This window comes from Telmatherina bonti (genome assembly GCF_933228915.1).
Source record: "Telmatherina bonti genome assembly, chromosome: 11".
NCBI classification, from domain to species: Eukaryota; Metazoa; Chordata; class Actinopteri; order Atheriniformes; family Telmatherinidae; genus Telmatherina; species Telmatherina bonti.
The window spans coordinates 34,260,496-34,287,447 of record NC_136629.1 but is presented as its reverse complement, the minus strand read 5'-3'; the positions used below and the strand labels follow the sequence as shown (position 1 = coordinate 34,287,447).

General features: G+C 39.2%; 1 protein-coding gene across 1 annotated transcript; it reads left to right on the top strand.

Moving 5' to 3' along the window:
* Positions 1-1,837: 1,837 nt before the first annotated feature.
* Positions 1,838-26,952, top strand: pank1a (pantothenate kinase 1a). The gene is made up of 8 exons (XM_079248943.1): positions 1,838-2,050; positions 17,922-18,068; positions 18,234-18,439; positions 19,057-19,310; positions 22,010-22,186; positions 24,526-24,649; positions 26,609-26,734; positions 26,835-26,952. Exons 1-8 carry the CDS (start codon positions 1,954-1,956, stop codon positions 26,892-26,894), a joined length of 1,191 nt encoding a protein of 396 aa, XP_079105069.1. The 5' UTR covers positions 1,838-1,953; the 3' UTR covers positions 26,895-26,952.

Sequence of the window (26,952 nt, the reverse complement as noted above, 5' to 3'; positions counted from 1 at the left end):
GCGAGAAGCACAGTAAGGGCTTAAGCCATGGCTGTAACTAATTGCATGGGATATGACTGAACTCAATCTTGTTAAGGGATTTTTAGACAACGCTGACCTGATTCTGACCAAGTCCATGGCACTAAGTTAATTTATTAGACTTTTAACACATTAACGTTACACATAAAGCTAACTCAAATCTCTATCAAGGAGATTGGCATCTACCCTACCTTAGATTTTCAGGGCTCCAAATTCCACACATATTTTCATTTGGTGTCACAATGCAAGCAATGTTTAATCTCAGACTTGCAAGATTTTGAGACTCCATAAACAATAATAACTTAGCCTTTAGCCTATGAATTTAAATATTTACTCACATTGACAATAATTCAGCACATGATGCTACAACCAAATTGTATTACTATCTACAATGGTGTTGGAATAAGAAGACATTTGAATAATACAATATATACAAAATATACTACATGAAATATACACAAATAAATGAGAATGTAGTTAGAATGAAAAAGATGTAAAATGGTGCATTGAGTTGAGTCTGTTTGTCTGTGATCTCAGTGCAACTAAATGCAAAAAAGTCAGCACACTGAATGCAACAGCAGTAGAAGATAGTCATCGGCTCCCTGCCGGATTTCTCCAACGTTCTTTGGATCTGAAATGGAAATCCTGGCATTTGTTTATGCATATTTATATCATCTTTATTACTCTTCAGTCTTAGTAATCAGTGGTGTATCTCACAGTTGTAATAGTGACATTATTTACACTATTGATAACTAAAACTGAATTTGCATTAAATGTTTATTAAAGATGCAGTACTCACTGACTCAATGTTTGTCGCTTTTCTGAGTTTCTGGTGTCTGATCACTTCTGAGATATCTTGCATAAAGTTCTATATGTTGACACAAAAACATTAAAATTACCTGGAAAGAGAGACAAAATTACCTTCCAAATGAGAACCAATGACATTATCAAGGTAGTATTGTTGTTTGACCTTTGTTTCTTGACTGAAGTGTTCTTGTTATCTAATGCTTTGCTTCATACCTGGTGTTTGCTGTGTAACAAAAGACATGTTATCAGAGGATCTTTCTTAAAGGAAAAAAAAAAGACGTTTTTATTGCTGAAAGTGCTTTCCCCATAAAAACACAGGGGTAACTATAGTTCATTGTCGTAGCTAACATATTGACTGTATGGCAGCCTTGTGCGCACATCAAGTGTGGAAAGGATTGTGGGGAATGAGGTTGACAGCGAGCAGCGACGCTTATAAATAAAAGCCCCCCACAGCTGCACGGACTGGGTGCTGGTGTTTAACACAGCTGCGTGGCTGGTGCACAGAAAGCGACACAGAGCGATTCCATTCTCCTTCCTCTTCATGTAACTATTTAGTTTTTACTGTAGCGAGAGGAGACAAAACCGGTCGGAGGAGGTGAACTGGTTCGGGCCTCGGCTGTGGGAGCTGGAGTGACGTAGCAGCCCAACACACACACGCACACACACACGCCGGCTACTGGTGCGCTTGTCTGTAGCTCAATGAAGGGAAATGACCGCAAGTGACCTCAAAGGACACACTGAATTTTACCGACTGTTTTGCTTTTTCTTTTTTAACGACATGTTATGAAAAATATACACCATCGGTTTTTTTTTTTTTAGTATTTTGGGATAAAAAAAAAAAGATCAAATTACGGTGTTACGCACGGCTGTCTCACAAGCTTGCCAGCAGAGCTAATATTAGCATGCTAAGCTAAAGTGGGTACATCGCTAGCAGCTGATTCAGATGCTAGGCTAGGCTAAAGTAGCTGCTGCCACGGACAGAGGCAAGAAAGGGGCGTCGGGAGCTTTTCATGTCAATAACAGACAGAGACAGAGGGGGTTTCACGGTCACGTCGTGGGAGCTGTTGCAGCAACAGCAGCAATGTACTCGGCTTGAACACCGGAGCCAACAGCGGTACGTCTGAAAACATGCACCACCACGGGGAGGATGGGGACTGCAACGGGTCCCCGGCGAAGAGATGCCGGCTGCGGAGAAGGACGGAGTCGATGAGACGGAACAGACCTCGTAAGTTTACGTTAAAAAAAAAATAAAAACATAAAAGTAAATGATAAAATGCTTTTTGCACTGTTACTTTTTTGTAAAATGTCATTGCTTTGACATGATGTGGTTTTGTCGTTAATGTGACACAAGCCGGTTCATCTGGACGGGCTTGCACAACCCTGCCGTGTTGCAATAAGAATAAAACAACCTCTCACATCCTGCACATGGTTTCCTCGCTGTAATTTATTAACGACTTGTATAGCTTCTGAATTATTATTATATATTGTGATTAATTTGCGTTTTCATAACCCAATCTTTCCCTTTCCTTGCTCCGTGTGTCTGTATTTGAGCCGTCCAGTCCAGCAGCCTTCCGTCGTCAGGGAGACCCATTGTGTTTAGCGACCCTCAGGTTTCGTTTAGAGCGCTGTGATTGGTCAGTTTCTGGTGGTGAAAAAGCTCCTGATAAGTGGGCCTGGCTTGCTCCAACCAATCAGGGCGCGACTCTTGTCTACAAGAGGAATGGGTAAATGGGCCAAGATCCCACCCCCTGGTTTACTGAGTGTCTAGGTTGATATGACTGAAGATCATCCTGTTAAAGTTTTCAGATTTGGCGAAGAATGTTTAACAGTGTTGATGTCTTCGCTTTGTGAAGTCTTATCACATATCCGAGAGTGACTGAAGACTTATAAGCATTCCACTGAAAAGCTTGTTTACGATTTTTGATAGTTCCTTGAATGCACCTTTGCTTACAATGAGGCTTATAACTGAGAAGAAACCTGGTAAGTGTGACCTGTTTTTTTTTTTATTATTGTACTTAAAAGGATGCAGTGTTGAGGTTACATTTTATAGCTGTCCTGTTTTTTTTTTCTTCCCCCACATATTAATATTTTAATCAGGCTCCTTGGTGAGAGTATTGCACATGTTCAACGTGATAAAAAGGAAAACATAAACACACCTCTCTTGACATTCTCAGCTTATGCTATTTGATGTCTGCAGTTCACAGTAGAGATTTACAGCTTTCTTGTCTGGTTGAAAACACTGGGTTTTGTCATAACTGTCATGGCAAAATTTAATCTACCAATGTTGGAGACCTATTTCAGATGCAAGCTGTACTTTTAACAGCTTTTCTAGCAACACAATATTCCTTAATATCTGTCATTGTGTTAGGGAGAGGATGGAGAGACAAATGGAAGGGTTAAGGTACCTTTTCTGTGTCTTATGTCAAAAAAAGTCTTATCACTTGTGAAAAGCTTACTGTAACATGAGCTCCTGCTGATACATCTCTCAGTTTTTAGTCATCATCCACTAAAAACCTCCACTGGGTTTTCAAATTAAAGTTAATGATTTTTAGCAGCATGTTTGAGGTTACTTTAAAGGAATTCCCTCATTTTGATTAAACACATGCATATGTTTTGTGTCTGATAAATTATATCTCAATAAAAAAAAAACAGTTGAACATATTAAATCTCAGTTTTATAAAAGATAAGTGAGGTGTAAAGCATGATTAAATCTTTTTTGATTGCAAAGACATTTAAAAACTTAGAAATGGCACTGTAGACATACATTATTTACGCAGGATTCTCTTTCTCTGCATGAACTGCAGTGTTTTATTTGTTTATAACAGAAATATATAAAAAAGACTAATTAAACCACCAGAAAACATGATGATCTTATTTACTTATAGAGTTTATTTAGGATGGAGTCAAATCCGCATCCAGTATTTATTTATTTTTTTTACATGATCATATCGGTGGTCAGTACTCTTGGGGTGGACCTATAGACTGTGGACCACACCGATCATCAAAGTCATCCTTCATTCTTACACCTGTAAGGCACTTGACTAGTTTGGTTGTAATGTGCTGAATGCAAACAGACTGAAGTATAAACTATTAAAGTTGTGGCATCCATGACATAATGTTGCCACACAAACACACACAGATGGATAAAGTGAAAACGGTATCAGCCATGCAGGCGCTGCTGACAATAAGATGATTTGTATGTCTTTAATAATTCATATCTGACAAACTGGATATTTGTGATGTACATTGATGATTCAGTTGATTTTTTTGCTGTGATGCCAAAGAGTGAAAGACCATATAAAAGAATGATGCCAAAAAATGTAATTAAAGGGACATTTCGTCTGTAAACTTTAAAATGTTAGAGTTCCTCTACTTCATGGTTGACTTATCCCTGGATGAGAGCCAGCCGTTCTGATAAACCCGGATAAAACTCTAAGCTTTTCCTCATCAGGGGGCCGTCCCTGGAATGTGTTCCCCTCAGGGGTGTGATTTTTCACTTTTGTTCTCAGGGTTTTATTTATTTATTCATACTGTTTTCAAGGGGTTCGAGGTGATTAAAGTTTGGGGTTACTTTTGGGTAATACTGACCAAAGTGCTGCTTGTTTCTGCCAAGAGCAACTAGGCAGCAGTTAATGCAGACCATCTCCTGGAATGACACAGTACAAGCTTAATGACATTTTTCAGTCATTATGTGCTTAATCCTGTTATGGTTAACCCAAAATAAAAAATAGTGACTTGAAAGTGGTATAATGATGAGAAATCTGTCATTTTTCAGCAGAGTGACAACATAGAAATACTTTTAATTACTTTTTAAGTTTCATATGATTTGTAGGTTTGAAAAAATCCTCTGTTCCCAGTGTACCAGTCTTAAGCTTGCTGACTTGTGGACATTACTGGAACAGAGTTTCTCTCTTAACCCACTAGCTTTATCAACAATGTTCCCCTTGTTTTTCTTTCTTGAATGGGAATAAGAGTTACAGAATACTGCTCTTGTCAGTGGCAGACAAGACTTTGAACAAGTTGTATCATCACATTTGCTGTGTAATTATGTAATACAAGCAGATTAGGAGACATAGAATTGCCATTATAAAGTGCTGAAGCTCTTAAAGTGCAGAGCAGCTCTCAACATAAAAAACAGATGAGCAAAACATAACACCAGTTACAATACTGCAATTGTTTTGTGGAATTGTGCTTTGCACGATGCCGTATGTTGCACTGTATATGATGACGTATGTGAATTTCATCGTGTAATATCACTGTAGCTTTAGGCTAGAATAATTTCCTCCTCGAGTGCCAACAGCCTCAGCCTCTTTGACAGGACTGTGTTATTGTTATTTGGGTTGGATGCACATTAGCTGCTCTATAAGCCACCACAATCTGTGGTAACCCATGAGAACCCTGTTTGTCTGCATACAAGTTTGGAAAATCATATTCAACTTTTAAACTACTTTTATACAGTTTATTTGCAGTAGAATTGTTTTTAGTTTAACCTTTCTATAAAACCGAATAATCAGATTAGTTAGTTTGATTTATTTTATTCAGGTTTATAATAAGTTATATTGGTATAGTTGCTCAGTGGTTTGACTTGGTTACAGATAGATTGGGGATATGGTGGAGGAAAATGTTGAAAGAAAACACATGTTTTTGCTTTGACTGCTCAGAAAAGAATGGTTTCTGTGGGGTGAGGCTGGAGCAGCAAGTTTTTTCCCCCCTTAGAGAAAAACAAAGGGCCTATAGGGCAGGTAACGTTTTGAGAAGTAGTCACAAAAATTTAAATCGGGACCACAAGTGAGATTGTAATTAGAGCTGAATTAAAATAGGTGTTTATGTTGTCATATTGAAGAGAACAACCTGTATTGAGACCTGTGGCACACCCAGTTTCCAGTTAGTCGAGGTCGGCCTTTACACCCTTAACATGAGTGAGTAACACAATAACTCCCATAAAAAGATACAGGTTTGTGAAAAGAAAAAAAAAAGCCCTCCATAGGTCGAGTCAGTGTTTTGCTACAGTTATTTCCAGATGAATCATGTACAGGAGCTTCTGCAAGGAAGTTTGGAATTTGGTCAGAGATCTTGATTTGATTCACCTGTCATAGTTGATCAGTATCGGTTTTCTTTGTATAATTATTGGCACAGAAATAAACGTAGAATGAAGTAATCATGACATCCCAAGTCTGAAACGGTGTGCAGTCCAACGTCTGCAGAGCTTCATACAAAACAAAGCCGACTTCTTTCCTCATGTTGTTTCTTCAGTCTGTTGTGATTTTAGTTGACAGTCGATGGCAGACAGATATTTGCTTTCACGGATATGAAAATATCACACTTCAGCTGTTGATCTGCTAACTTCTTTGTGTGTTAAACAGAAGTTCATCCATAGAGTGTTTTGATATTGGTTGGTACTGTGATTAGTAAAATATATTACAACAGTCATATTCCAGTATAAAAAACTATTTGATAGAAGTAATCAGTTTCCAGTGATTTTTTTGTATCTGCTACTATTTTTACGTTTTTCTTATTTATTTATTTATTTATAATTATTTTATTGTTTTAATAGGAGAATCTTTAAATTGTAGATTGGCAAAAACAATGATTTTGACACTAACTTGTCATAACTATTGCTTACTTGATATTATTAGATATATTAGAATCAATAATTAATTTAAGGAATCCTGTAACATTAGTATTACTACAGTTTGATAGCATGATGATTTAAAGTAATAGCGGCAGCACTGCGAGTAGTAATTGTATCAGTGTCATATTAGAGTGGTACCTGTTAAGTAAAGCGAGATGCACAGAGAATGAAGATAAAGTTGTAACAGTAAGAACGGAGGACAAAACTTCCTGTTAAGTTCAGTAACATGTTTATCATTGTATCCACGTAAAAACACAATCTGCCTCAGATTTATGTTCTTGTCTTATCGCAGAACTTGTCTCAGAACAGAACAGAACAGAACAGGGCAAGTTAAGCTGAACTGGACGGCTGAAGTGAAACAGGACAAATGCAACACGAGTGATGCTGCCCTCAGTTTTTAGACTTTTCACACTTGCTTACTGTATCCACCATGTGGGCATGCAGCACGAGGCAGGTGTGTGTTGGGCCAGAGGCCTTTCACCTACATGGACACAAATCACCAGTCTTGCTCCAGCTCTGCTCCTTGTCACAGTGACTTTTGGCAGCAACCCACAGTGTGTTTAAGCAGGAACTCTGGACAGGTGAGCACCCCTCCAGGACCATTTTGATTAATTTAAGGAATAAAATTTCAGTATTTCCTGGGAAGTTTTTCCATTGTGTTCAAGCTGCAACACTTTGTTTTGAATGCCACCTCAGTCGAAGGCAAGTTGACAGGACTTGCCAAGGAAGGCTCATATAAAAGCTAAAAAATAGTGGCCAAGGAAGGCTCATATAAAAGCTAAAAAATAGTGGCCAAGGAAGGCTCATATAAAAGCTAAAAAATAGTGGCCAAGGAAGGCTCATATAAAAGCTAAAAAATAGTGGCAGTACCCACATAAGTGCAGCCATGTGACACGAAAGCCGTTGCGTTTAATGTGGCACTGTTTCAATGCTCAGGAATGTCGATTCAAGAACTTGAATCACTGTTTGTCCAAAGACTGGGATGATTTCTGAGGTTAGAATAGTCAAGCAATTGTGTTTGTAGATCAGAGTTAGTCTGCTGTGCTGGTTTGAAGAAGAAAGCTGCTGTTATTATTGGAAATCCTGTATTCAAGTGTTTTAGCATTTACAGATTCATTTTTTTTTTTCTTGTTTTCAAAAAGATAAATTCTGCTAAATATTTAAACAAATAATGGAAAATTTAGCTTTACTGCAAATGGACTTTATTTTTGTGTCACCAAGACTCAAGAAATCTCAGAGGCTGTAAAAGAAATGGGAAGAGACTTCCCTCTGAGGAGAGCTGCATCTCGCAGGACAAAACCGTGGCGCTTGTGTGAGGAAATGCATTTTTTATGAAGTGGAAACTGTGGTCCGACACCGCTTTATGTTGACACGTCCGACGTCAGCAGGGCGCTGAACTCTGGTGTCTCTACATGGAGTAAACACGGACATTTGTGTGAGCTTTGTGTTAATTCTGATATGTTTTGGGTGTTTAAAATGTGATGTGATGGTTTTTATTTCTTCTGTGCTTCAGTATGCTGTATTCCCTTCTTTCACTTCATTTTCTCCCTTATTTTTAAATGAAACAAAGAGCTCCTCCTTATCATGTGGCTTTTGTTATTGTTTTTTCCTCTTTAACTGCAGATCTCAGTGTATTCAAATGTAGAAGCATTGGCTATGAGGTCACAAAAATTTGGCCATGTCTATCTTTTCCATGTATAGTTTTGTAATATTTAGAGATTAGAAAGTTGATAAGGTTTGGATGATATAAAAAATGTAGATTAAGACTATGTCCACACGGCGCCAAAGCTGCTTGAGGTGTGAAAATGGTGGTGAAAACTATGAGAAAGCATCCTGTCGCAAACACTGTAGTACATACTACAAGGCGGTGAGGGTACTCTGATGAGTAAAGAGTTACATACCAAAGCTAGAAGAAGACGTAGCAAGGGCACAGATAAAGGTTCACTGCATGTTGCAGGAAGTTAATAAAACATTCATGCAACATCTGACATACGCTGTTCTCCATATCTGCTTGGTCCTGCTGTTTGTGGTACAGTACTCTGCTGTTAAAGTATTTTGGTGCAAAAGCTGTAAACAAGTCAGGATTGTCTGCAGCAGCACCACAACACAGTTGGTCACCAACGCCATTGTTGATGTGTTTGGTGCATGTTCGTCACATCAATGTCATATCGTCCAATTGTGCAGTTACTCTGTCCTGACGGGACGGAGACGGTCGAGGTTTCAAGCCGATCCACCTTGGTACGTGGTTTCAGACATGATCAGTTTCACTCATGCTAATCTGCGGTTTTGTGTAAATGAAAGGGCGGATTGCTAAAATACAGCACCAAAGAGAGATGAACGTGCCTGTGCAACATCTGCCGTCACTTTTCGGTGTAGGAGCCAGGAATTATTGTCAAGGTTTATTTGAGCTTCTTCTATACTTGGTCATTGACTTTAAAGTGTCTCTATGGTGCTGTTTCTAGTTTGCTGAGCTTTCTACAGTGTTATAGTGTTGAATACTCATCAGACATTCCCAGGCCACAGTGATGGCCTAGGTGGTCGTGGTTGGGGTACCCCTTTGTGTAGATGCACCCTGAGAATGTCGTTTCCTTATCTGATACACATCTGGTACACATGTACCTGGCCATTCATCTTCTTTTAACTGTTATATGGGGCTGATAGAGCATGGGGGAGGGTGATTGTGGGTGAGTGAAAGGGGACTATGGCTGTATGTGTGTGCGTTTTATTATAATGTAAAGCACTTTGTATTGTTTTTAAGCACGAAAAGTGCTATACAAATAAAGTTTGATTTGATTTTTTAATCACCTAAATGCATGTTTGAGTTTTTCAGCGCGCTATACGTTCGGTTTCCATGGCGACAATTGATTTTGACAATTGATTTTTTTCTACTTCGAAATTTTAGTCACGTCTCGGGAGAGAGACTCAGTGATCGGTCATCTTTAGGTTGTGCTCGTTCACGAGAAGAAAGCCACGCCCATCTTCACTGCCCAGTATAACAACTCCTAGCAAGTGACCAATCAGACGTAGCCTGCAGGACATTGGGCGGAGCTTTCTCTGTTGGCTTGTTTCTGGCTGATGCTGATCTGAGAGGATCAATACAAATTGAACGAAGGGGTTTGTGAAAAATACTTGATTATTTCTTACCCGTCTGGACTTGCATATTAAAATAAATTAAGACTGAAATGTGCATAATAGAGCCACTTTAAGGGGTATATTTATTTCGCACTAACAGATGTTCTACTTGGTTTTGCTGAAGAGTTTTATTGTCACATGTTTAAATGCACTTTAATAAATTTCCACTAGGCTGAGTTCTGAAAAGGGGAAAAAAAAACTTTGCTTTCAGGCCATCACACTGGCATTAATACAAAACAGTCTCTTTACACCTCCCAAATATCAACTGTAATTATTTTATCACTTCTCTGAGGTAAAAGCTGGAGTTTGTGGTGCTGAGATTGTAAATCACAGATATTATGGTTGTTTCTGTGGATGTAAATCACACCACCTCCTGGTTATGAGTGTTTTCTTGGCTGAGGCTCTGGCAGAAAATGTGATTGTCACTTGAGGCAAACATGGTGAAGCACCTTAGCTGGCCTTGGTTGCCTTTGCACAAGGTGTTTTTCTTTCATCATATCAGAGTACATCATTTCTTGGCAGGTGAAAGTCATAACTGCGAAACTTTGCCAACATTTCCAAACCACCTCCTCAGCTTTTGCTGCTTCGTATGAATCTTTCCTCTGACCTGAAAGGTGAAGCAGCCAACTTCATCATGAGTGCTGTTGTGCAAAACTTTGTAATAAAACATAAAAACATGAGAAAGTGAAGGGTATTAACCTAAGTATCTGCTTGTTCAGTGGATTCAAATATAAATCTTTTAAGTTTAAGTCACCTGTAGCATAAATGCACACATAAAGTACTGTAAAGCAGTTTGATAATCCATCTGGATTTTCTAAAGCAAACTTTGCTGCATCTGTGCTTTTAAGTTCTTGTTTACAGACATTAAAATGGCTCAGTAGGTGAGAGGGGACGGCAGCAAAAGGTCACCAGAACAAAATATGAGACAGGCGACACTCACCAGGGTAGCGGAGGAGCAGGTAACAGCTGCAAATGGGTATAAAGGTATCAGCAGCAGTGATGCTGCTAGTTGGATTGAGCAAAATCATGCAAACCTTTTCAGCTTAAGCAGCTTCTGGCAGCGAACAATTCCTTGACAAATTCAAATATTTTCATAATTTCCAACTCTCAGGAAATCCAACACTTTACTGTGCACAGAATACGGAACAATTCCTTAGATTGGAGACTAATTACTGTTTCTAGTTGTGAAAATTAATATAGATCAACAGTTTTTTTGTAAGAGACTGCAATGCTCTCACTTTTCTATTAACTGACATTATTATATGATTTACCACAAGCACTGTGGTCTGAGGGACCCATTTTTCTCTCTTGTCCCTCGTATTATGACCAGTAGATGATGGAAGAGTCTTCACAGCTTGACAGTGAGCCTTATTATGCTTCCTCTCTAAAGTGCTCTTTTCTTTTTACAACCACCCATGTTATTGACCTATTGTCAATTAGCCTATTAGCTGCTAAATGTTGTAGTACAACTTGCATTTACTGGTTTTTGTTGCCCCCACTGCAACTTTCTTTGGACATGTTTTCCCATCAGATTCAAGATAAGCCAACATTTTTCATTAAATAAAGTGTCTCACATTTAAACTATCAGCATGCACCGGTGCTGTGGATAAAATACTGGTCTAAATTATTCAGTAACTATTTCATTCTGTGTGCAATTTGATTTTCCATAGTGTTCCTTAAGTTTTCATTTTCCGTTTGCATACTGCAGCTTCAGATTGAGAATATTTCGCTGTATTTTGTGCCAATCTTTGAGGCAGCTAGGTGCACCAATGTGACCTAAATGTACCCCTCAACCACCTCTTTTTCTCTTCAATTTCCAATGTTGTCTCACATCTTAAGACCCACCAAGAGGTTGAAGGAAAAATGAATTGTGCGTGTGTGTGCATACTTGCATGCGTCTTGTGTATATAGGTAGAAGACTTTACATAATCCCATCATCATTATAACAGCAGCATCTGGGCACATTTAGAGAGCCTTGAGCTCTTTCCCAAGACAAAAGATCATCCTCACACACCCTGCTGTCAGATTTATGATAAGGAAAAGGAGGTAGCAAATGAACTCTGTTAGGTAGAAATGTTAGAAAGAAGAGTAAGAGAATGTACTGCATTCATGGGTTGCAGTCATCACAGAGCCAACATTATTTAGAAAACTAGTTTGTTAACTTGACCTCATCCTGAGAATGTGCTACAAAAACTGTGACACATTAACACCGTCTTATCTGTCATGTTTTTACTGTGTGGGCTGTCAGTCTGAAGATTGTGATCAATTATAAAAATAAAACCAAAAAACAGAGAATTAAAATAAAAATCTCACTTTCAGGAACCACTTGCATCATTCTTTGGAAGTGTTTTTTTTTTTTTTACTTATCAAGGCATTCAATGTTTTTATATATGCATATTAATTCCACTTTATCAGCCTACCTGAAAAACGCTTTGCTTATAAAATATTGATACATAAGCTTATATAGACACTACCATCCTGAAGAAAGGGATTAATATTATGCTTTGATTACAGCATCTACTTTGCAACCAATTTTTTTTTAAAAGTTTTTTTTACATCATTTTCCCCTTTAAAACTGATTGAAACTTGACCATTTTTTTCTTAATCTAGTTTTTTTTTTTGTCATTTAAATTTTTTTGTCAATTTTTTTTCCTCAAATTTTTTTTCTAATCTCTAATTTTCTCTAAAATTTACGTAATTTTTTTTCTTTAATTAAAAAAATTCTTTGAAATGAATTGATTCAGAATTGGTAAAATAGGAAATTGGTACAGCAAAGTTGGTTTAAGTTGTTTTTTAAACGTTAAAGTTTCAGTGTAACATTATCAGATCTATTAGAGGAAGACGTTAATCTGAAGGCCTGCATTCACCATCAGTCTCTACATATATGCATAAAAATTGATTATTACTCGCAAGTTTGCATCATTTTAGCCAAGGAAAATAATAAAAGTAAATGTTTGTTGGTTGTTCTTCTATGACCTGGGGGTCTGTTGTCTACAGCTGGATTACTGTAGTTTGGTCACTTCAGGTTAATCTGTAGATTTTCAGTATCACAAGGCTGCTACACATCTGACTCAGGTGTATCGCTCTGGCATGTGATCGTGGCAGACCAACCTGCTTCACAGCAAGTTAGAGTGAAAAAAGATAAGGCGATAGATTAATGCTTTGGCTGTGAGACTCTGAACCAAACCCAGTCTGACTGTCATTAAGACCCATGTTAGCAGAAGGACACACAAAAGCAAAATTCCTGATTTGCTTCACATCATGAAAAATTATTTTCATGTTTGTATCGAGACTATAAAGAGGTTTGATGAACCACTGGAAAACGGTAGTTTTTTTGACAGAAAATGACTTTTTATAGCCAATCCCTTTAATTTTTTAAAAATTTATGTTCAGATTTATCCGGTGTTGAATTTGGATGAATAAAACTCAAGAATATTCAATCCAATCCACTTTATTTATACAGCACATTTTATAAACATAAACAGTTTCCAAAGTGCTTCACAGAATAGAACAAAAACAATGTTACAATACTAAAATATCAATAAATACAAAATTCATTCATTCATTCATTTTCTGAACCGCTTAATCCAATTCAGGGTTACGGGGAAGCTGGAGCCTATCCCAGCTGGCTTTGGGCGACAGGCAGGGTACTTCCTGGACAGCTCACCAGTCCATTGCATGAATACAAAATAATGAGCTGAAAATCATTCACAATAAACAGGTAAAAACCAATAAATAATTTAATAAAATAAAAAAAGACAGAGGACCACACAACTCTCGGGGTGTTAAAAGCCAGAGAATAAAAGTGTCTTCAGACGAGACATAAAACACTCCGGGTGGACACCGTTTCAGTCAAATACACCGTCATGAATCCTCGCCTGGCATTGCAGTGGCATCAAGAAGAATGTAAATTTAAATAGTTGACATTTTTTAACTTTTATCATTTTTTAACTTTTAAAAAGTTAAAAGTTAACTTTTTAAAAGTTAACTTTTAACTTTCCTTCCTGCTTCCGATACCGCAGCTGGTACAACTGCAGCCTTAAGCCTGTTACATCCTCCACGAGAAGCAAGAACTGAGTTCTTGTTCTCGAGGCTGCAAGAACAAGAAAAAACGTCTTGTTCGGCAGGTCCATACATACTACACAAGAAGCACGTCTGCAGCGGGGAGGGATCCCTGCGGGGGGCAGATGTCTGCTTTATGTGCAATGAACCCGGTTGTTACCTCCGCCGCGGAGGCCGTTTTCCCCGGCGTCTTTTTGCTTAAGATAACTTAAAAGGTTACGGAGGGATTTTATAAATATTTCAAGAGTTGTTGCAAATGTAAAAATGAAGAACTGATTAAATTCTGGTGGTGATCAGGATCACCGTTTGGACCCAGGAATGTTTTAAAAGGATTCTTAAACATTGTGCTTGGTGGAGGTTTCTGCTCTCCGAGTTTCTAGTTTCATATTTAACGAGCAGCTTCGTCCGCGGCAGGGCGGGTCGTGCACGCGGCTGGATCCGAGTGTTTTATTGCCACATGTAAAAATGTTCGTACTTTCTCACCGCCTCGATAACCTGTTTTATCAAAACAATCCGTTTTGCCGGCAACAGCAAACACACGGAAACAGCAACTCCAATTCATGCTTTCTCCGTGTTAACGACGCCCACCTCCAATGTCCGACCAATCACACGATACTTCTCGCAGCCCCGCAAGAAAAAAGTTCTGCCGGCCCGGTGTGTCAAGAACTGTCCTCAAACACGTCCGCGAGAACAAAATGACGTCATTTTCTTCTCGGAGCCTCGAGAACAAGAAAAAAGTTCTCGCTTCTCGTGGAGTATGTAACAGGCTTTACGACTGTGCTGCTTGCTCACCTGAAGCTTTCAACGTTTATTTTACACAAGTGTTCAAATATTCCAAGCAGGAAGACATGAGTTGACTTACAGAGTTAATAACCAGCATCATGGTTATCAGTAGATAGGGGTAGTTCAACCACATACCCAGAAGATAACCTGGATATGTTGACTCCACCTCATAGCTCGGACCTCGGGACTCCCAGGCTCAAATTTGGTGGCTCCAAAATGAAAGTTGACCTTGCCTTTACAATCCAGACAGAGCGACTTTGTTCCCTTCTGCAGTTTGTTGTGAAATAGCCGCATCTCCTGATCACTCAGTCAGGGCAGTGCTGATGGCACAGGGGGTACCAGCAAGTCAGCAGTTCTGTGCAGATGTTTAAAGACCACAATGTGCTGATAAATACCAGACTTCTGTGCTCAGTGGTGATTTCTAAATTGTTCAGAAGAGACATGCAAATATCATCATAATTAATTGATGGATAATTTATGCAGCGAAAACTCTAAATATCCTATTTGTGCTTTAATTCAACATGCTACCAGTCACATGTAAAGTCTGAGAGACTGATCTATGAAGACAAATGCATCACAAAGTGGAGGAATGTGTTGTTATTTGTGACAGGTAAAAGAAACACTTCATGGTAAAAACATATGAGAAGCTGCTGTGGTTGCAATAAGGTAACCTCTTTGTGAGTTTAGCTGTTTAAAAAACAGATTTTTGTCACAGAAATCCTTAAAAAAAAAACAACACTTTTTATTGCTGGGTTTTTATTTGTACCTCAGCATTAAATTGCAATTTCAGAGTTGTTTATGTCCTAAATGATGTGAAACCCATGTGCCATTTTTTTCAGCTAAAAGTCAGAGGATTAAAACATTTTATATGTTTAACACAAATGATTTTTTCTTCATTCTCTCATGCAGAATTAGACACAAATAGACTATTAGATGTAAACAGTTTACCTTTGCGTTTGAGATTAATTTTACGTTTATTTTCTCTGAATTAATCCAGTCCAGGTGTATTTCTGATGCATCAGTTCTCGGCCACAAATGATGTAAATGGTCTTCTGCGATTGTCCCGACAGAAAACTGTCCTTTCATTGCTTGTGCTGTATTTTCACTTTGACCCGAAGTTTCTTTGGATTCTAGTCAGGCGACATAGTTGGCGAGGCTGTACCTTTGTTTTTCTTTCTTCTTCACTGCTGAATCTCTGCTTGCTTTGGATTGTTGCTCGGTCGGAATATTCTTTTCCCTCTACCTCATCTTGAGGTATTGATTACACTTCTGAAGAGTATCTCCCTTGTTTCCATTGTTTTCTTAAGCAAAGAGCCGTCACAGTAACCCAGATTTCCTATTGAGTCTGTTTTTTTCTTTTATTAATTTCATTCATTTAGAGCTAAAGTGAGCTAGAGGTACAGTATCTATGGTGTCAGTCTAGTCCTGAAGCTCATTTTGTATATTTATACTTTATTCAGTTTTTTTTCTGTGTCTGTTAACAATTCATCTTTTAACAGGTTTAACACAGTTAGACTTATTTGACATTTTTATAGTAAATCTCACAATAAAAATTTTTTGCTCTACTTTCTTGATATAATTTAGTTTTCTTTGACCTCATCTACCCCATGTTTTCTAACAACTCTGCATAAAGAAACCCACATCAACAACTTGACCTAAGTTTTCTGCATGAGTAAGTTTGTTTGGATGTAAATTGTGGTGGTTTCCAGTCTCCTTTCCTGAGTGCAGCTGCTGTCCACAAAAATACATGTTTAAATGACCAAATGTCTTGAACTTCTGCATAAGGTTAACTTCATTCTAGTATTGATTGGTTAAAATGCCCATGCCTGTATTAGATGTTCTCCCCCTCAGCAGATCTCTGCGCAACAAATAATGAAAAATTTATATTTTGAAGATTTAATAAGCAGACGGAGGCTCTCTGCTGACTGTGTCGTCATTATAGAGTTAAACTGCGATCATACCACGTGTGATTCAGCAGGAACTTTGGCATTGAACCCCCAGTTCAAACAGAAATGGGTCGCTGCTAAAAATAGATTATCAGTCAGAACAGAAAATTTATCTTAACTTGCAAACATAGCACCCATGTTCACGTGATTCTGGTCAATTAAGGTTGTTTAAAGTTGATCAATAGTTCTGAAATGACAGAATTTATTTATTCTATTTTTTGTTGATGTTTGTCTGCAAAACGGCAAATTTATAACATAAAGACTGTTCCTCACAGCGCAGTTTTCTGTTTTCCCAAACAAACATAAAGCCGGATCTAACTGGTCGTCCTAAATTTAAATAAATCTAAATAAATTTACAAACAAAGATATATAAAAAAAACAAAAAAACCAAAACGTGGTTGCATAAATAAATCTCAACTGAAGTGAGAAACTGTAACAGGCTCATTAATAAATCTGGTTTCTGGTGCGTTAAACGCCTCCTGCAGTGTCGGTTCGCTTCCATTAAAACCAGTCCGTCTTGCTTTAATTGAGTCGGTGGGTGTTGCAGGTTGTAGGTGGAGAGAGGAGATGGATGATGAAGATGGATGGTGTGTAAAATTCTGCAACAGAGGCAGAGAAGTGTGTGTGAGAGACAACCAAGGAGAGACAATGGGGGAGGGGTATCTGTTTCCGTGGCAACATGAGCTGTTTCTTTCTTGTGTGTTGTTCTGGAATATTTTGTTCTCTATATTTTGAACTCTGCCTTCTATCCATTAAACCATCAAGAGAGGATCATCCTGTCTGGACTGAGTACCAGTGCAGTGTGTGATGATCTGTCACACAGAACTGGACAAACGTCCACTCACCGTCTGACTTCTATGGCGTTCAGATTTTCTTCAGACAGAACAATGATCCAAACCCCAAAGTCATTCTGTTTACTGTTTTTATCATGTCGAGAGAAAAAAAAAGTAGCTTTTAAATCATATTTTTCTTGTGCTTTTCCTCATTTTTATGTCCTTGTGTAGTGAAGTTATCATGGATTTTATCTTCCTCCTGTCTGATATTTTACTGACAAAAACATGTCATAGCTAGTTAGTATATTTAACAAAATTCATTCAAAAGATAATGAAGGATTTTGGCAGTTAAAGATATTCTAAATCCCAATGAGACAAAGCCCTGCAATGGACTGGCGAGCCGTCCAGGGTGGAACCTGCCTTTCGCCCTGAGACAGCTGGGATAGGCTCCAGCTTCCCCGCAACCCTGAATTGGATTAAGCAGTTAGGAGAATGAATGAATGAATGAATGAATGAGACATAGCTAAAGCTGTTTCTGATGTGCCATCAGTATTGTTTGTTGAGATGTTTACACTCTAGTTGTTTTTGTTGTTGTTATTGTTCCTTTGTTTGACCTGACAATTCAGACATAATGCAGCAGTACATTTCCAACCACAGCTACATGGTAACCTGATACCAGTCACAAAGCAGAGCTCAGTTTCTTCCATGATTCAGTTTAGATTTGCATTATTTTAAAGACGTTAATGTATTGTTTTTTTTCTTTTCCAGCCTTCCCCTGGTTTGGGATGGACATTGGTGGGACCTTAGTCAAGCTGGTGTACTTTGAGCCAGTCGATATAACCGCAGAGGAGGAACAGGAAGAAGTTGAAAACCTCAAGTCCATCCGCCGCTACCTCACTTCAAACGTGGCCTACGGTATGTCTGCACGCACGCATACGTTCTTGTGTCTGCCAGCTACATACAGTATTCAGCTGTGTTTTACTTCAGCTTTGACAAACAAGATTTAAGAGAAAAAGTTTACTTAACAGGTCAACTTGGGCCTGAAGACTTGATTGTAAAGATCCCTCCTTCTCATCCCAGGTAAGACAGGTGTTCGCGACGTCCACCTGGAGCTGAAGAACCTGACCATGTTCGGCAGGACGGGGAACCTGCACTTCATCCGCTTCCCAACACAGGCAATGCCTCGTTTCATTCAGATGGGACGAGACAAGAACTTCTCCAGCCTGCACACCACGCTCTGCGCCACGGGAGGAGGGGCGTACAAGTTCGAGAACGACTTCAGAACGGTGGGTGTGTGACCGGGAACAGAACCTGCTGGTCTCAAAGGAAAGCAACCTGAACTCTTTTCATTGTAAATAAAAGACAAGTCATTACCCTTCACAAATAGAAATAAAAAAAACATGTTACTTGTCCTTTTCTTTGTCAGTTGGTGAAACAAGACGTGACATTTGATTTTCTCCCCCTCAGCATGTTGCAAATAAACAAGAAAATAATGATTAGCCTAACTGATGCTGAAAGAGAGTCACGACTTTACAGCTTCAGCTACACATAAAGCAAAGAAGGCTGTGCTAAAATCTGTATTTACATTGTAATGTTTTAAGCTGCTATTGTCTTATATCAGCAAATCTTCCATCATCTGTCGCCATCATCATCATCATCATCGGTACAGTTTGTCATTTTCTGGAGATTTCCAGATGAGCTCCTGTTTAGCTGAGCTCAGTGACTCTGTATAAAGTGCAGATGGATCAATGAACTTTCCCATGGCGCTTACACATGAACTAAACCCAAAAATGCTGTAAAATCCTTTCAAACAGTGTTCTAATATTTAACTGGGATCAGCTGAACTGGTTTAAGCCCCTTTGCTGGTGTAAAGTACCGTAACACCCCTCCGTTTGCGCTGCAGATGGCCGATCTTGAGCTGCTGAAGCTGGACGAGCTGGACTGTCTCATCCGCGGCCTGCTGTTCATTGACCGGGTGGGATTTAATGGACACCCAGAGTGCTACTACTTCGAGAACCCATCGGACACCCACAGCTGCGTGAAGAAACCCTGCAACCTGGACAACCCCTTCCCGATGCTGCTGGTGAACATCGGCTCCGGAGTCTCCATCCTGGCCGTGTATTCAGAGAACAACTACAAACGGGTGACAGGGACCAGGTGAGGAGGGCTGGCAGCTGCATGTACACACATGCACACGTTTATAAGAGGATTATTGTAGCACTGAAGGTAACCACCAGGGGGCAGAAGACAAGTATCAGTCTGTATGCAGCAAGGTTTTAGTGATACAACAGGTCTAAGAAACAAGCAGTTGGTGTAATAAAACCTTTTCATTTCACCATTAAACACTTCACAGGCCTCCATTCTACTATATCTGTATCTATACTGGTCTGAATCACACAGAAAGGCTCAGTATTGGGAGCTAAGTCCTGATGAAATGAGAGCAGAAGGATTTTCATGGATATATACTGTTTGTGATTATTTTAAAGCTCATAAACAACTACAGGATCGGTGGTGTGTTGCTGCGATGTCAACATTAAGCCATAAATCACAGAGGTTTTGAACTTGAAGTTGTTTTGCTGAATGAATATGTGCCAAAGGGGATAGGTGCTGATATCTGCCGTCATTTTATTTGATCCGCCAGATTAGCGAAGCGTCACATATTCAGGTGTTTGAATTCCTACAATAACAATGTCACTTTGCGAATTTTAGCTCTTATGCAACAACAGATCGAGATTAGATTTGCTAGATTAGCTAGCAAACTGTAAAAATAAGTACCTCTCACACTTGTCGTTTGTGTGTTTGATTTATTTAAAATGTTATTGAACTTTGAACCAGCCTACAGGCCCCTTGTCTTACCTTCACATCATTGTTCAACCGATAAAGTAATCCAGCCACTGAGGTCACACAGCGTGTGTGTGTGTGTTCATGTGCTGTCATAGTACACCAATTCAACTTTCAATTCAATTCAACTTTATTTATATAGCGTCAAATCATGGCAATGCCATCTCACGACGCTTTACAGACAGAGGGGAAAACATAATGAAGGCCAATTCATAATAGCCTATATAAGGAAACCAACAGATTGAGTTGAGTCCAACTGAATCTCCCATCCTGAGCAAGCACACTGGCAACAGTGGGAAGGAAAAAACTCCCTTTTAACAGGAAGGAAACCTCCGGCAGAACCCGGCTCAGGACAAGCAGCCATCTGCCTCTGCTGTGTGGGGGAAGAGGACAGAAAGACAACAGACAACAGGAACCGCTACTCCCGGCCAGGGAGACCTGCTGAGACAGGAGACATACATGTTAATGATGCAACACTGTTATGGGGGGGGGATAAAAGAGAGAGATAAAGAGAAAAAGAAAGAAGCTCAGTGTATCAGGAAATGTCCCTCAGCAGTCTAAACCTATAGCAGCATAACTAAGGGATGCTAACCATCCCTAGCTATAGGACTTATCAAAAAGATAAGTCTTCAGCCTAGTCTTAAAGGTGGGGAGGGTGTCTGCTTCCCTAACACTAACTGGGAGCTTATTCCATAAGAGAGGGGCCTGATAACCAAAGGCTCTGCCTCCTGCTCGGCTCTTTGAGACTCTAGGAACCACAAGTAAGCCTGCAGTCTGCGAACGAAGTACTCTACTTGGTATATGAGGAACTATGAGGTCTTTGATATATAGTGGTGCCTGGTTGTGGAGGGCTTTATATGTAAGGAGAAGGATTTTAAATTCTATTCTAGATTGAACAGGCAGCCAATGAAGAGAGGCTAAAACTGGAGAAATATGATCTCTCCTGCTGGTTCTGGTCAGGACTCTGGCTGCAGAATTCTGGATCAGCTGAAGGCTTTTCAGGGCATATTTAGGACAGCCCAGTAATAGAGAGTTACAGTAATCTAGTCTCGAAGTAACAAAAGCGTGAACCAGTTTTTCTGCATCACTCCGAGACAGAATGTCCCTAATTTTGGCTATATTACGTAAATGAAAGAAGGCTGTTTTAGTAACCTGCTTAATATGTGGGCCAAAGGACAGGTCAGGGTCAAATATTACTCCAAGGTTTCTCACCAGTGATCATTGGTTCTGTCCTTGTTATGAAAATAACAAACGCGGCTCCTCAGCGTTACATCAGAGCTCGAATCTCTTGCACAACCATGTCTGTAAGGATCAGTTTGACTTTTAGAGCATCAGAGTGAGAGCAGGACGGGAAGAAGATTCCCTGCAGCTGCATTTTCAGTCATAATAAACATCTTTCTTTTGCCATATCATCCATTTCTCCCAGTTGTGCTTCTTTAAATCCGCTGAGTGGGGCGGCTTCGGTGTCGGACCAGAAATATTGTCAGGTTTTTTGGTTTGGTTTCATCTGGTGGAAAAAAAAAAGGTTTTATTAATGAGCTCCAAAGAGTTTCACTTCTAAACAGCTTGTTTTTGTTCCCTTTCCATTCATCATTCAGGTGTGTGTTTTCTGGAATATTTGCACCAGTGTACTCTGGAAGAGAAACTTGTGTTCAGATTTGCATAACTGAACTACTTCTTAAGAGCTGATGAGAAAAATTGTTCACAAAATCAGAAGAAAAAAAGCTGAATAAACTATAAATGTACAAAATGAGCTTCAGGACTAGACTGACACCATAGATACTGTACCACTAGCTCAATTTAGCTCTAAATGAATGCAACAGTATTTAGTCATTTGTTTTAATCTTTCCTTAATGTTTTATTCCATGATTTCCCAACAACTCGTCCCTTTACTTTTAGTTTCCCTCTTGATTTCTAGTCTTTCTCTTTGCTTTCTGTCCCATCAGTATCTTCCTCCTGTCATTTCTCCCTTCATCATATCTCTCAAACTCATCCTCTCTCTGCTGTGTTTTCAGTCTGGGGGGTGGTACATTCCTGGGACTTTGCTGTCTGTTGACGGGCTGCGAGACGTTCGAGGAGGCGTTGGAAATGGCCAGCAAGGGCGACTCTACAAACGTGGACAAACTGGTGAAAGACATCTACGGGGGAGACTATGAGCGCTTTGGCCTGCAGGGATCAGCTGTCGCATCCAGGTGGGTGTGATGATCTTGCAAGATTTCCAATAGACACTAAATAATCTGAACATTTTTAATGTAAGGATTGCAGAACTTTGTTACATAAGTTGCCCTGAAGTACATTTGCAATCGTTTGCCTCGGTAAATCATGAATGCTGGCCTAAAGTCATGAAGATGTCTGAAAATGTAGAGCCAATTAAGTCGGTTTGATCCAAATCATTACACTTATTATGTAAAGTGAATAAGATTAGCTCAGAAACTGCAAGCAACCAGCTTCTCGTAAAAAACGAGCTTGAAATATTTTAAATGAGCTGATTTTTTTCTTACAAGCTGCAGAAGATGCAGAGAAACCGCTGACTGTCAACAGAAGGCGTTACGTCTACGTCCAACCTCACTCTGTGTGTCATAAACATGTAGAAGAGTTCAAAGGTGGATCCATAAAGCAAAGTTTAAAAGAAAAAAGGAGGAAAGAAAGTACTTTTTATTATCACAGTGACCGTGGTGTCCTGTTATTGTGTCCGTCCAGTCCTTTTACAAGACAACACAACTCAGCGATAAAGAAGTTATCAGTTATTCTCGATGTCTTTAGATTACACGGTGCAGAACTGCTCCGTGTGGTACAGCTTGCTTCAGCTTTCCGTTTCCCCAGCTGAGGTTTCCATGCAAGCCAAACTCATTCTATGTATAAATATGGAAACATTTGACTGGTCAAGGAGAACCATCATCATCTTTCTTCTTTCATGGAGTCTTATAAAAGTTTAGTTTTCATGTCTAACGCTGCTCAAACAAAATGGATCCAGCAGTTTATTCTGCAAGTTTTGCACAATGATCCCCTAAAGCTGGGTAGGTGATCCTACTCTGGGTGAAGTGGTTCCTCATCCTAATAGTAGTCTATACATTTTGTAATCATGAACAATAAGAAATATAGTTAGACCCCTCAGTTTACTGTAAATCTGTAAAAACTCTGACCAATCCAAACGTTCGAGCCAAATTGAAGTTGTTTATTTCTTATATTTCCTACACTGCAAAAACTCAGCCTTAAAAAGACAATAAAAAATGTACAAAAATTAGGTAGATGTTGCTTAAAATAAGATAAATTATCTGCCAACAGAACAAGAAAATTTGGCTTCCCAAAACAAGTAAAATACTCTTAAAACAAGAGGAAATCTCTGGCATAAAAACTAAGAATTATCTTACCTTTAAAAAAAATAAGCATTGTGTACTCAATTTAAGATTTATTATCTTACTTAGATTTCAGTTTTTGCAGTGTAAGCTTCTTCTCCTGTGTCCCCGGCTCCCCTCCTCCCCCTCCCGCAGCGTATACCTGATCGCCACATCCTGCATATAAACAGCATGTTAGGATGAAAATACAAGTAGTGAAGAAGAAACTCGGAAGGCAAAATGCAGGAAGGGTTTCCCGACCCGGCTCGGTTTATTTGCCTCCTCCTGCTAAACAGCCGAGAAAAAGAAAATCGTTGGTGGAAAAATCTGCGAATAAAAAAGCCTTGGATCACGCAGGGAGCAAAACCAGAGGGGGAGGAGCCAAGTCAGGGCGCTACTTTCACATCTTGCTAGCTCCCCAACACTACCTACCCCAGCTTTAATTTCAGCCAGATGTCTTAAAGCAGTGAAACATCTAGAACCTGCAGGACTCTGACCCTGGAAAGCCACGATCAGAGATTCCTGGGTTTCTTATTTATGTGCATAGCTTGTTTAGCATGACGAATAATTACGAGAGTATCTGTGTAAACTACAAGTTTGGATGCGCAGGTTAGTCAGGCTCTGTTGCATCCAGGTTACTGATCGTTTCCAAAAGGTATCTGAACCCCTTGTAACTAAAAGCTGGTCGCCGACTCATTCAGTGCAATAAACTTCCTGAAACTCCTTTCAGTCAGTGTTTTTCAACCGCTGTGCCGTGGTGCACTAGTGTGCCGTGAGAGATCGTCAGGTGTGCCCTGAGAAATGATCAAATTTCACCTGATTGGTCTAAACAGCAGCTCTGTGTTCATCCAAAGAGGCCCAGGTGGAAGATAATAAAATTCCTTTCTCTTGTCTTTATCCTCTTTCTGTTCAAGACACACAAGATGACTTTATATTATTAATATAGACTTTTTTTAAAAAAACAATAAAACAAAAACATTTCGGTTTGTGGTGTGCCTTGGCTCCAAAAACGTTGTAAAACACTCCTTTAAGTCATTTTGAATATGGTGACGGCTCACCGATCCTACCTAACGGTACTGTAACGTCCTTTCTGCTGGTTTGTTAAACTCGAATTAGTAGCCAAAAGGAAAATGTTTTTTCTGCTTTAATTTACAGCAGGAATTTATTTTCTTATCATCTTGTACGTTTGGTTGCAGTTTTGGTCACATGATGAGCAAAGATAAGCGCGACAGCATCAGTAAGGAAGACCTGGCTAGAGCCACGCTGGTCACCATCACTAATAACATAGGATCCATAGCACGCATGTGTGCTGTCAATGAGGTAAACACACACACACACACATAACCCTGGTCATGGCCACCTATACAGTACAAACCAGGTATCTACAGTATGCCATAAAACAAAACCAAGTGAAGTATTCGTGTTGTAATCTGGATCAAATGCAGGTCATTGCATCAGATGTGACTGTGCTCGGGTTATTTCTGCACACACTCCACTGAGTGGCAAAATGACTCAATGACTGCAGACTGTTGTGCAGGCTTACAGACACTGAAAAGCCTTTTGACATGTAGAAGAACTGTTCAGCAATCAGTCAGAAAGAAGTTTACTTCCTTTTTTAACTTATAAAAAGGAAAATGGATTGACGTTGTTCATCAATACAACTGAAATGCAGGTTCAGAAATGTGGATTTGCAGCGAAAACTTTATTTATATTTTAATTGATTCCTACATTATGCATATTTGGACTTATTAGCACCTAAACAAACAGTTTAAATAAGACAAATTCTCATTTTTCTTTTTTAGTTTTTTGCTCTTGTTTAAAATGAAACCAGTTTCTTTGCTGCTGCCACAAATTTAGTTTTTCCAGCAAACTTTCTGCAGTCACTTGAGTTCAGCAATACGTTTAAAAAACCCCCATCATTGGCCAGGTTGTAATGGCTTAGTGTTGAGAAAACGATGAGGCAGGATTAGGGAGCGTCTCAGTTGCAGAAGACGTGTCTCTGGAGTCTTTCTGTGTGCTGTGAGCTTCTTTACAGTGTTGCCTTGTGGCATGGCGATCAAGCAGCATTGTACAGGGCTATCACTGCACACGGAACCACAGCAAAGGGACACGTCAGCCGGTGTTTGGGGGAGTGTTTCCCCGTTTTCCTCTAATGGTTTCAAATTTTAAATACTGGCATTAAAATGTAAGGAAGCACATGGTTAAAATGATAAAGTTACTTAACAAAACTTACAATCCTAGAATAAGTTCTGTTAAGTTCTTGTCAGACTGTCTTGTAGTTCATCTGATGGCGCGACCCGGAGTTACATGACCTTTTCTTTTTCCCTCGACCCCCCAGTGATCCTGATGTATCACTGTTCTTATCTGTTATAACGCGACGCCGGTGAAAAACTGGCTGCGTGGCCAAAGCTTTAGCTTGGTTCTGTATTCTTTTTTGTCATTAATGTTACATATCTGTATGTCAAACCTTGGACGAGTGGCTTGAACTTTGAATTTCCCCTCGGGGATGAATAAAGTATCTTTGATTTGATTTAATAACATTTGGTTGAATGCCTACTTGTTTCTTTGTTTCCAGCACCACCTTGTGGTGAGAAAGAGGTGTTACATTTAGCTTCTAAAAGGTTTAAAGGTGGAGTATGTAAGATTTTCAATACTTTCAAAATAAATTAACTAAAAAAATAACTACAGTCATAATTAGATAGTTTTTTTTTTAAAACATGTAGGTTCCAGTCTGTTCATATTTGATGTGTTATTAAATTACAAGTTTAATTAATGACAAAGACCCTTCTCAAATGTTTGCCTACCAGTAAAAAAAAAGTGTTTTTTGTCATTTGTCATTAATTAAACTTGTAATTTAATAAAGCATCAAATATGAACAGACTGGAACCTACATGTTTAAAAAACTATAATTATGATTGTAGTTATTTCATTAGTTAATTTATTTAGAAAATATTGAAAATCTTACATACTCCACCTTTCAGAGATGTTAGAGTGCAGTGTAAATAATCCATAAAAAGTATTTTTTTTAGCCTTTTATATTAATGTTTTCGTAGTATTTGTACTTTTTTCCCATTAGATATCCGGATCAGAGTTGATTCATCAGATGATCAGGATGAATGAGAGGAGAGAGGAATGTGAAAAGACTTGCAGAAATACTGTGGCCATGATTTTAGCAGGAAGCGATGCAGTTTTATTTAAACTGATGACTTTTCCTGTTGTTGTTGCAGTTGAGTTTTTTCATGTGTCCTTTTTTTTTTTGTCCAACTTGTTTCATATCAGAATATTGAACGGGTGGTGTTTGTTGGGAACTTCCTACGGATCAATACGGTGTCCACAAAACTGCTAGCCTACGCCATGGACTTCTGGTCCAAAGGACAACTAAGAGCTCTCTTTCTGGAACATGAGGTGAGCACTTTGCAAATAAACTGGAAACAGACTCTTGCATCACGTGCGTTAGAGATGTGTTCATGTGTGTGGGGTTATTTTTCTTTTTTTTTGCCTCCAGGGTTATTTTGGAGCGGTGGGAGCGCTGATGGAGCTGCTCAAGACAACAGAGGACCCATGAAGGAAAACCTGTTGCGTCGTCATCAGCTCTCGACAGGACCATGCCAGCCCTCCCTCCC